The 12,446-nt window shown below is 43.0% G+C and overlaps 1 protein-coding gene across 2 annotated transcripts in view; it reads left to right on the forward strand.

Annotated features, from left to right (window-relative positions):
• The window catches only part of PALM3 (paralemmin 3), a 54,394-nt gene that overhangs the window by 12,692 nt on the left and 29,256 nt on the right, over positions 1 to 12,446 (forward strand). Inside the window, exons 2-3 of one of the 2 annotated variants that reach the window (XM_032209375.1) lie at positions 1,238 to 1,374; positions 10,370 to 10,421. In XM_032209375.1, coding sequence (XP_032065266.1) covers positions 10,377 to 10,421 — 45 coding nt within the window. In that variant the 5' untranslated portion in view covers positions 1,238 to 1,374; positions 10,370 to 10,376. The remainder of the gene's footprint in view (positions 1 to 1,237; positions 1,375 to 10,369; positions 10,422 to 12,446) is intronic. The other variant, XM_032209376.1, reaches the window with a different exon arrangement.

Here is a 12,446-nt window from a genome sequence, read left to right on the forward strand (position 1 = left end):
CTGGTGAGATTAGAACCGCTGAACTGCAGATAACAGTCAGCTGAAGTGGCTTGCAGTGCTGCACCCTAATCACTGCGCCACCTCGGCTCTCCCCCTCTCCCATCCTCCCCCTCAACCCCCCCAACCTTCCTCTCCCCCGACTTCCCAGAACCAATACAGGGTATAGATCTTTAACAAAAACATTCTAAAATGAGCTTAAAAAAAAGTTAATATCATCTTTCATTTGAGCTTTAACTCCTCCTTGGTAGGCTAGCTTATATGAGCCGAGGTGGCGCAGTGGTTAGGGTGCAGTACTGCCGGCCACTTTAGCTGACTGTTATCTGCAGTTCGGCGGTTCAAATCTCACCGGCTCAAGGTTGACTCAGCCTTCCATCCTTCCGAGGTGGGTGAAATGAGGAGCCAGACTGTGGGGGCGATATGCTGACTCAATTTGTTAAAAATCTGTAAACCACTTAGAGAGGGCTGAAAACCCTATGAAGCGGTATATAAGTCTAATAAATAAATAAATAAATAAATAAATAAATAAATAAATAAATAAATAAATAAATAAATAAATAAATAAATAAATAGCTCTAAGCAAATTATATATCATCCCTTGTTTCTTTAGTCATAAGCTATCTGAAATTTCTTAGTCCCATATTTATTTTGAGTATAGTCAATCCATCTTCTCCACTCCAGTTTATATCTCTCGTTGGAATGGTCCTTGAGATATGCAGATATTTTAGCCATCTTGGCTAGGTTTGTTACTTTCAATGTCCATTCTTGAATAGTAGGCAAGTCTTCCTTCTTCTTCCAGTATTGCGCCACCAACAATCTAGCTGCAGTTATTAAATGCAAAATCAGGTTAGTGGCTGGTTGTTTTGATGTGCAATGCACTAGTCACCTGGTTGAAAACCCCACTTGCATTTGAATGATCGCTGTTTGAAATTAGGGAGTTAAGGGAACTCATTAATGTTCCCAGAGTTTCTATAATCCTATAGTTCATCCACCAAAATCAACTGAAAATTCATGCTTTTGTAATCTGAAGGATCAGAGATTTGCAGCGCATGACATGAAATTTCAAAAAAATTTCTGAAGCTGCAGCTAGTGCTCTACGTGTCTGACCACTTCCTTTTGCCAAGGGTGCATAATTACTACTCCGTCAGCTGCACTGACTGCTTTTCCAGTTTCTGTGCACCGTACAGAGAGTTGCTGGTTTAATTTTATTTTTATTTTTTTGCTGTTTAATTTACAACAGCAGGAGCCTCCTCCATGTCTTGATCCTTTGAGATCCGCTGGTGGATTTCTGTTGGGGGAAATACTACTTTCGCCTCATTGAAGTTGCAAAGTTAGCTTCCTTAAAGTGCCTGAGGGATTCTGGCTGGTTTCAGAAAGGCAAGTGAATTCTATTTTGTTTATGTGGGCATAATTTATCATTTGATCTCTCTAATCTAATATCAAATTACGATTCTCCTCCATGTTTGTTTAAGGCAGTGTTTCTCAACCTTGGCGACTTTAAGTCCTGTGGACTTCAACTCCCAGAATCCTACGTGCTACGCTGGCTGGGGGATTCTGGGACTTGAAGTCCACAGGACTTAAAGTCGCCAAGGTTAAGAAGCACTGGTTTAAGGTATATGATGAAGTGCCATTGTTGTAAGGAAATGGATGTTATGATTTCAGTCTTATCTATTAGTTTAAGATGAGCTGAAGGAGGTGATCCCTTGGCAAAATGTCTGGAAATCCCCTCCTTCCCCCTAGTTTTGTCCTTAGATGTCTGAAACACAGATTTAATTACAGGAAAGATGGTAATAGTGAATCTCAGGAAACTGCCATGCTTCAATTCTCATGATATCAAACTCAAATACACTACTTTTAAGCTCCTTTCCTGTCTAAATGAATATATACATACATCAGAAAGGACTTGATCAAGCCAGGAATTAGCCATTTGAATCCTTACTGAATTCAGTGACGGAGTTAAACAAGAACTTAAAATGTTTCACTAAGCACCAGTGTTTAACTCTGGTGGGATTTACTGATTGCTGGTTTGCCAAAGCAACTACTCCCTGTACAAATTAATAAGACTGAACTGTCTTTAAGCAATGATAAGCAAATCCTTATCATTTAATAAAATAGTGAGAGCAGTAATAGAGGTATATTAAAGAATTCTGATGTATGTATTTAAGCACCCCTTTCCCATTATGAAGAATTGTATTTTTTTCACTGTCCACTCTTAAATTATTTTTTAAAAAAAGATAGTAGTTTAGATAATTTTTTAGAACCTCTTCTGTAGGTGTGGCCTTGCCGGCCATGTGACTGAGTGGGCGTGACCAACTTGTAAAATGTGCTGAAACTCACTTAACAACGCTCTTGCTTAGCAACCAAAATGTTGGCTACGAAACTCTGACATTTGAAGCACGCAAGTCTTAAAGCTGTCAAGTTACAAGACCCTTCTTGCACCCCTAACCCTTTAGAAAAAAAAACCCCAGGGGTGTTCAAACTTGACAGCTTTAAGACTTGTGGACTTCAACTCCCAGAATTCCTCCTCCAGTCATGTTGGCTCAGGAACTCTGGCATTGAAGCACGCAAGTCTTAAAGCTGTCAAGTTACAAGACCCTTGCACCCCTAACCCTTTAGGAAAAAAAAACCCAGGGGTGTTCAAACTTGACAGCTTTAAGACTTGTGGACTTCAACTCCCAGAATTCCTCCTCCAGTCATGTTGGCTCAGGATCTCTGGCATTGAAGCACACAAGTCTTAAAGCTGTCAAGTTACAAGACCCTTACACCCCAAACCCTTTAGAAAAAAAAACCCAGGGGTGTTCAAACTTTACAGCTTTAAGACTTGTGGACTTCAACTCCCAGAATTCCTCCTCCAGTCATGTTGGCTCAGGATCTCTGGCATTGAAGCACACAAGTCTTAAAGCTGTCAAGTTACAAGACCCTTGCACCCCTAACCCTTTAGGAAAAAAAAACCCAGGGGTGTTCAAACTTGACAGCTTTAAGACTTGTGGACTTCAACTCCCAGAATTCCTCCTCCAGTCATGTTGGCTCAGGATCTCTGGCATTGAAGCACACAAGTCTTAAAGCTGTCAAGTTACAAGACCCTTGCACCCCTAACCCTTTAGAAAAAAAACCCTCAGGGGTGTTCAAACTTGACAGCTTTAAGACTTGTGGACTTCAACTGGGCCAAGACTATTTGGTTGCTGGGGCTGCCGATTAAGATGATGGTGGAATCACTTTGATCCTAATTTGGAGGCCTGGCCTCTGTAGCCATCTGAAAGCACATTTCTGTTCCTATTGGCTGTTGTTTTTCACCCACATAACCTTTGGAATAACCGCAAGCCTCTCTTTCCTCTGAAGCAGCACTTTTAGTGGTGTGGGACATTAACCTTGTGGGAGGAGGCAGCCCTAAAGGGCAAAGTAGCCATTTCAGAGCAGGGCTTTTTAGCAGAAGTTGGCCTCTTGCACAAGTGCCCAGTGAAAGGTTAATGAGTGTCAGTTAAAGCAGGCAAAGCAAAATGCTCTTTAATTGAGTTTGAGTTTGAGTTTTATTTCATTTGTATGCCGCCCTTTTCCCTGAAGGGACTCAGGGCGGCTCACAACTCAAGGGAAGGGGGATACAGACAGTTAACAACAACACAAAAACAATACATAGTTAAAACGCAACAATCATACCATTCGAGATGGGGGCAACGATTCTTTAGCCCCAGGCCTGTCGGAACAGCCAGGTTTTAAGGGCTATGCGGAAGGCCTGGAGGGTGGTGAGGGTACGAATCTCCACGGGGAGTTCGTTCCAGAGGGTCGGAGCAGCCACAGAGAAGGCCCTCCTCCGGGCAGTCGCCAGTCGACACTGGCCGGCAGATGGAATTCGGAGGAGGCCTGCTCTGTGCGATCTAATCGGTCTGGTTGAGGTAATTGGCAGGTAATTGAAGGAGGTAATTGAAGGGCGGGTCGCCCTTCTGCCAAAGAACAGACAATCTGCCTGTTGGGCAAATGGGCATTCAACCAGGGCCGTACAGAGAGACACACACTGATATTATAAAAGGGACACGGCTCCATAGTTTTTCAGCGTTCGCTTCAATGGGTTGACACCCAGAGGTCACCACATCAGGTCTCTCAGGATTGAAGGCGGAACCCTCAAAAACACCCTCAATTTAGACTGAGCAAGCCCAGGGGGGCAGATGGGTTCTATGGGCAACATCTGCCTATATTTGCATGTGGATCCCTGGTCTCCATAAGAAGCATCTATTTGTAAGATGTTTTGCTCCAAGATTCTTGTTCTTCTTGTTTAGGTATGTACTTCTTACAGCATAGGAAATGCCCTTTGGGAGAGGTTAATTTGTTCTTACACAGTATGTGTTTCTCCATATTTAGAAACATGAACTACGTTTCTGAATTTGTTGCTGTTGGTCGTGAAGTTGGTCAAATCCTGGACGTCAATGGTAGAGCACATCTCGGAATGTTATGTTATTCACTATCAGGTTGTTATGGCTTTCTCGGAGCCAGTTGTCTCCTGTGTGATTCAGCGTGGCTCTGCAGGCCTTAATATGAACTAGGCCATGGAGGACACACACCTACACAAGGAACTATATTACAACACCTCGCGACCCCATGAACAATGTTCCTCCAGACCTTCCTGTCCTCTACCATCCATTTAAGTTCACACCTACTGCTTCGGTGACTCCATCCAGCCACCTCATTCTCTGTTGTCCCATTCTTCTTTTGCCCTCCATCGTTCCCAGCATCAGGCCCTTCTCCAGGGAGTCCTTCCTTCTCATTAGGTGGCCAAAGTATTTGAGTTTCCTCTTCAGGATCTGGCCTTCTAAAGAGCAGTCAGAGTTGATCTCCTCTAGGACTGACCGGTTGGATGGCCTTGCAGCCCAAGGGACTCGCAGGAGATAGATAGATAGATAGATAGATAGATAGATAGATAGATAGATAGATAGATAGATAGATAGATAGATAGATAGATTGATAGTTGATAGATACGTAGGCAGTCAGTCAGACAGATAGATAGAAGAAGTCCCCTTCTTCTTCTTCTTTTGCCCTCCATCGTTCCCAGCATGAGGCTCTTCTCCAGGGAACCCTTCCTTCTCATTTGGTGGCCAAAGTATTTGAGTTTCACCTTCAGGATCTGGCCTTCTAAAGAGCAGTCAGGGTTGATCTCCTCTAGGACTGACCGGTTTGATCGCCTTGCAGTCCAAGGGACTCCCCGGAGTCTTCTCCAGCTCCATAGTTCAAAGGCCTCAATTCTTTGGCGCTCAGCCTTCCTTATGGTCCAACTTTCACAGCCATCCATTGCAACTGGGATAACCATAACCTTGATTATACACACTTTTGTTGGCAGGGTGATGTCTCTGCTTTTTAGTATGCTATCTAGATTTGCCATAGCTTTCCTCCCCAGGAGCAAGCGTCTTTTAATTTCTCGGCTGTAGTCCTCATCTGCGGTGATCTTGGAGCCCAGGAAAATAAAATCTGTCACTACCTTCATTTCTTCCCCATCAATTTGCCAGGAATTGAGAGGGCCAGATGGCATGATCTTAGTTTTCTTAATGTTGAGTTTCAAGCCAACTTTTGCACTTTCCTCCTTCACCCACATCAAGAATCTCTTTAGTTCCTCTTCACTTTCTGCCGTTAAGAGTGGTATCATCTGCATATCTGAGGTTGTTGATATTTCTCCCGGCAATCTTAATTCCAATTTGTGATTCATCTAGCCCCGCCTTTCTCATGATGTGCTCTGCATATAAGTTAAATAGGCAGGGTGACAGTATACAGCCTTGCTGTATACTCAATTTTGAACCAATCAGTGGTTCCATGTCCTGTTGCTTTTTGATCCTCATATAGATTTCTCAAGAGGCAAATAAGATGGTCTGGTACTCCGATCTCTTTAAGAACTTGCCACAATTTGTTTTGTTTTGTTTTTTTAAAAATAAAATTTGTATTTTTAAACAAACATAAACAAACAAGACATGTAACATAAAAACACCTTAAATTACGTACAGTGTGTCGATTGGTTACAAGGTTTTTCTGCGTCCTTTCCATAGTCATCACTTAAACTTTATCTAAAGTCACATATTGTCAATCAAATGTATTTGTGTGCATTATTGTTATAATACTTCATTTGTCTGATTATCATTGTTGTTTCTTCATTTTAAACAAGACATTCTAAATATGAATTCATTTATATTATAATAATTCATCATATCATCTTCAATATATCCAATGAAAAAGTATTTTTATATCCTATTCTAAGTCATTCTATTATTTTAGTATTGGTAACATTCTCTAATAATTTCCAATTCCATGTTTCTTCCATTATTGGTATCATCAATCTAGTGTATAGGTATACAATTATTATGATTATTAAACATTCATTGAGTATAGCTATTGTTACATCCTTTTTATATGAAGAATACTAAATTTAAAGTAAATTTATATTATGGACAGTTTCATTACATCATCCTGAAATCATCCAATGATATTACTTCTTTATATTCTATTCTATATAAAATTGTTTATCTTTTATAAAAAGGCTTTTCAACATCATCTCCATAGTTCCACTTGCAATTCTATATAAAATTTCATATTACCAATCTAGTATATATAAATGCATTATTATCATTGTTAATCATTTATTTAACTATAACTATTATTACTTTGTCTTATACATAGTACTCAAAGTTTAACTAAGTTTAACTTAATTTTATTGTGACATTTCATTTCATCATCCTGTGTCCTTCCAGTAGTAGTGCAGTCCAACATCTCTTGCCTTTTGTAGAATCTGTATTCTAAGTGTTTTCTTGATAAGTCTTATGTGGACTTCTCTTAGCAACTTGTTGTTCCATATCAGTCATCCAGGTCATAATTGTCCCAAAGATACTTTTTCAAGAGACAACTGGACTTCCTTGTTTTTTTCCTTCTTCTCATCCAGGGAGCTTCTTCACCTCTGGTTTTCTTTGAAGAAAGAGAAAGAGTTGAAGAAGCTTCTTGGATGAGAAGGGAAACGTCTTCAAAGAAAAACAAGAGATTCCAGTTGACGCTTGAAAAAGCACCTTTGGGGACAATCTCCCAGATTGATCGATGATTGCTCTCACTTTGCATTATGCCTGCCAGCCTCCCTTCTGTGGGGGAGAACGTGGCTAGCCCTGTGGTTTTCTTGCAAATGGGCCCATTGGAGCAAGCCGTGAAGGCCTCAACACTCATTCACATCATCTTCAGCCTGCCCTGGTTCTTGTGGTAGGTCGGTCAGTATTCAGAGGCAGAAGGGAAGTTGTGATTCCAAAAATCTGGAGGCTGAGATAAACTGATCATGTGTTGATAAAACTGACATATGAAATGTTGAGTTAATTCCATTTGACTAAGATGGTATAAGAGTCCTGCTTTAAGCAGAGGATTGGGCTAGACGATTTCTGAGCTAGCTCCATCATTCTTCGATTATCTTGAGTCACCCACTCCTACATGACTCAGTAGCTTCTGGAGATCTTCAGTCCACTTCATCTATCCTTTGCACTTCTGTCTGGATCCTTTCGTCCCGGGGGGTGGGTGGGGTGGGTGGAGGAAGGAGGGAGGGAGGGAGATCAAGTGAGACATAATTTTTTTTTTAAAAAAAATCATTCATTGGAGGTGCTAAAACAGGAAGGATTCGCAAACATGAAAGTTAAAAATATCTTTCACACTTCCTGTGCCACCCAATTGAAATATACCTAATGCGATATGCCACCCATTGCTATCTTGCTTCATTTACTCCTAGTTGCCTAGCTAGTAATGTTCTACTTTCTGGCGCTGAACACTCATGGTGGGGTTTCAATGGTTGATTCTAATAGTTCTGCACCAAATGTATATGGTAGATAGCTCATACTGTATTGTATTGTAGAGCCGAGGTGGCGCAGTGGTTAGGGTGCAGTACTGCAGGCCACTTCAGCTGACTGCTAAGCTGCAGTTCGGCGGTTCAAATCCCACCAGGCTCAAGGTTGACTCAGCCTTCCATCCTTCCGAGGTGGGTGAAATGAGGACCCAGACTGTGGGGGCAATATGCTGACTCTGTAAACCGCTTAGAGAGGGCTGGAAGCCCTATGAAGCGGTATATAAGTCGAACTGCTATTGCTATTGCTATTCCATCCTTCTGAGGTGGGTAAAATGAGGACCCGGATTGTTGGGGGTGATATGCTGACTCTGTAAACCGCTTAGAGAGGGCTGGAAGCCCTATGAAGCGGTATATAAGTCAAACTGCGATTGCTACTGCTATTCCATCCTTCTGAGGTGGGTAAAATGAGGACCCGGATTGTTGGGGGCGATATGCTGACTCTGTAAACCGCTTAGAGAGGGCTGGAAGCGCTATGAAGCGGTATATAAGTCGAACTGCTATTGCTATTGCTAGAATTGGGCACTGTGCCCTAATACCATTTTTCCCCCCACACAAAAAGGTTTCAGTCTTCAATATATTTGTATAATTACAAAACACTATTAGATAAACCCAGATGATCATACCATTAGAAATGCAAATTCTTCCCTCTTATCATCTATCCATGAGCAGGCGTTTTAGTGGTGGTAAAATGTGGAATTGCATTGCTGAAGTTGACATTAAAAAGGAATAATGGGATATGGCACAGAAACTGGATGGATGGATGGATGGATGGATGGATGGATGGATGGATGGATAGATAGATAGATAGATAGATAGATAGATAGATAGATAGATAGATAGATAGATAGATAGATGCCATAGATAGATACCTGTTGTGGCCCAGCAGGAGCCGTTCGAGCTGCCACCAGACTCCGACAGCGAGGGGCCCTATGAGTTGGCCCTGGAGGATGTGGAGGATCCTGGACAGGGTTTCGACTCCGAGCAGGGCACAGAGAGACTGGTTGGCCACCAGGTGGCGCCTGAGCCTTGGATCAGTGGGGAGGAGACAAGGGAGAGTGATCCAGAAACCAACTTTGAGTTGTTCCGGGATGCACACTGTCGAAGGGCTACTCGGCGTCAAGAACAACTACGTAATTACAGAAGGTAATTATGCTCAGCTGATGGTCATTAGGCTCCTCTCCAGACTATAAAAGAGACTGCTTGTGCGACGCCCTTCTTGCAGAAGTCAACGCTTTGACTAAAGAGAAACAAACTTGGCAGGCTGGATTGCTGCCAGAGTTTGTCTGAATTGCTGCCAAAGTTTGTCGGCCTTGGTGCCAAGGTCCTTATCTGTTTGTTTACTTGGCTTTCAGCCACCAAGAGTCTGAACTTGTTATTAAAGGACCTTCTCATTTAAGCTTGTCTTGACATTTGTTACTGGACGGAGGAGGGGGTCAGAACAAATACCATAGGTAGGTAGGTAGGTAGGTAGGTAGGTAGGTAGATAGGTAGGTAGGTAGGTAGGTAGGTAGGTAGATAGATAGATAGATAGATAGATAGATAGATAGATAGATAGATAGATAGATAGATAATTTTACAGAATAATGATTGAAAATCATATTCCTGTAATTTGTCAGTGCACTCTCAGAGAGGAGGCATGCTGAGCTGAGGATAGTGTATGCCACATAAACTGTGTGCTTCCCACTTCGAGTTTACCATGTGTGTAGAATATGCAGAGTTTTGCACTGCAGTGTTTTTATACGTGACAATAGTGGTCTGAAAAGGGATACTTGAAGACCAGCAGAAGGAGGATTCATGCAGCATTCTCAGCACATGATTGGCTGTTTCACTACCGGTGGAGCCTTTATTATCTGCCAGTGTGGTGCACATATGAGATAACTATGAGTACACACCTTTGGGAATGTGCTTTCTCTTTCTCTTAAAAAAAATGACATTTATATTTTACCTCTTTGAGCTGAGCTGTGTTGGGAGGCCTTCTCTATGGGAACGATGCTGCTTTTCCATTGAAAAAGGAACACGGTGGTGGGTCAGGTGATAGAAGAAGTTAGAGGAGAGGAATCTGTCTGTACACCAATTGTCCTACATACCTTGCTACTGACAGCCATTAAATAGCAATAGCAATAGCAGTTAGACTTATATACCGCTTCATAGGGCTTTCAGCCCTCTCTGTGGTTTACAGAGTCAGCATATCGCCCCCCACAATCTGGGTCCTCATTTCACCCACCTCGGAAGGATGGAAGGCTGAGTCAACCCTGAGTCGGTGAGATTTGAACCGCCGAACTGCAGATAACAGTCAGCTGAAGTGGCCTGCAGTGCTGCACCCTAACCACTGCGCCACCTCGGCTCTGTTAAAAGACAATGACCAGCTGTTGGGAGCAGAAGAGAGGAAGAGAAGGGTCTACCAGAGTGCAGGGAATAAAGCATGAAGGACCTGAGATGGGAGTTGGGGGAGGAAAGAGGGTGAGAAGGTGAGTACTGTCAACCAGTGTCCACTGGACATATCCCAAGAGGCTTTTTTTTCTCTTTCAGAAGGAAAATGGCAGAAGGCTCCTTATTTGCCCAGCGGCTGCATACTATTGCGGTAAGTGTGCTTTCCCATTCTCCCCTGTGGCATCGGCCGATGCAGCTTTCGGACGGCGAGTGCTCCAGCAGGTCCTTCCGTCCTCCAGATCCTAGGCCAGTCTCATGCCCTCCCAGGGACACGCTTTGAAAATAGTGATTTGACCTCTCTCTCTCTCTTTCCTTCCTTTTGTCTCTCTGTCCCTTTTTTCTTTTTTTCTTTCATCTCTCTCTCACACTTTTTCTTTCTTTTCTATTTCTTTCCTTCTTCCTTTCTTTCTCTTTCTCTTTCTCTCTCTGTGTGAGTCTGTGTGTGTGTGTGTGTGTGTGTGTGTCTTTGCCTCCTTCTCCCTCCCTCCCTCCCTCCCTCCCTCTGTGTCTCTCTCTGTCAGTGGTGGGTTTCAAAAATTTTTGGAACCTCTTCTGTAGGTGTGGCCTGCTTTCCGGGTCCATTGGTGGGACCTCTCCTAACCGGTTTGGTAGATTTGATGAACCGGTTCTACCGAATAGGTGCGAACTGGTAGGAACCCACCTCTGAGTAGCAGACTTCAGAGCATTTCACCCCTGCTGTAGACATGGTAACTTGATTCATTTGTGTATGGTTCTTGCGAGTCCAGCTTGGCCATAGAGAGATGGGGCATGAATCTCAAGCGCATGCAATAGCAATAGCAATAGTAATAGCAATAGCAGTAGACTTATATACCGCTTCATAGGCCTTTCAGGCCTCTCTAAGCGGTTTACAGAGAGTCAGCATATTGCCCCCAACAATCTGGGTCCTCATTTTACCCACCTCGGAAGGATGGAAGGCTGAGTCAACCCTGAGCCGGTGAGATTTGAACCGCTGACCTGCTGATCTAGCAGTAGCCTGCAGTGCTGCATTTAACCACTGCGCCACCTTGGCTCTTTTTGCAATTTCTATTATGCTCCTGCAGCTCAGAATTTCATATGATGTGGTTTAGGTTTGGAATAGACATAAGTTAAAGGCTGGTTTATGGTGTATATCAACCCTCTGAGAGGCTCACTAAGGTCTTCATGCCATTCACCCTGTGAGTGTTGCCAGATATGTAATCTCCCAATCAGAGGTGGGTTCCTACCAGTTTGCATCTATTCGGTAGAACCGGTTCGTCAAATCTACCGGTTAGAAGAGGTTCCACCAGTGGACCCGGAAAGCAGGCCACACATACAGAAGAGGCTCCAAACTTTTTGAAACCCACCCCTGGTCCTTGGATAGGATTATTCTACACTATCATGCTCCTATTTATAAAACTCAGTGCCTCTGTGAAAGGTGAGGATGACTACTGCGTTTGGGGTGCAATGATGCTGTCAGCACTCCTCCATTGAATAATTAGGAAAGAAAACCACGAGACTCCATTGATAGAAATCAAGTGTACTTTTACTAATTATAAATGATTAGAAGCGTAGCAAAGCGAAGACTGATTATTTAGGCGCGAAAGCAAATGATATATAGAATAACCCATTCCCCTCCCTTTGGCATCCCAGCAGAGGTGGGGTTCCTACCAGTTCGCACCTATTCGGTAGAACCGGTTCGTCAAATCTATCGAACTGGTTAGAAAAGGTTCCACCAGCGGACCCGGAAAGCAGGCCACACCTACAGAAGAGGTTCCAAAATTTTTTGAAACCCACCACTGCTACACACACAAACAGAGAGAGAGAGAGAAAGAAACAGACTGACACAGAGAGAGAGAGAAAGAGAAAGAAAGGAAGAAAGAAAGAAAGAAAGAAAAAAGAAAGAGTGAGAGAGAGATGAAAGAAAAAAGAAAAAAGGGACAGAGAGACAAATGGAAAGAGAGAGAGAGAGAGAGAGAGAGAGAGAGAGAGAGAGAGAGAGAGAGAGAGAGAAAACACATGGCCGGCAAGCAAATCCCACAAAAGAGGCCACACCCACAGAGTAGGTTCCAAAAATTTTTGAAACCCACCACTGCATCCCAGTTACAGTCCAATCATAATTCTCCCAAGTGTCAGGTGTGAGATAACTTCGAAAGGCATCACCAAGATGGAATGTCGGTGCCGTTGGCCTTGGCGGGAA

This window comes from Thamnophis elegans, chromosome 2, assembly GCF_009769535.1.
Source record: "Thamnophis elegans isolate rThaEle1 chromosome 2, rThaEle1.pri, whole genome shotgun sequence".
Taxonomy (NCBI): Eukaryota; Metazoa; Chordata; class Lepidosauria; order Squamata; family Colubridae; genus Thamnophis; species Thamnophis elegans.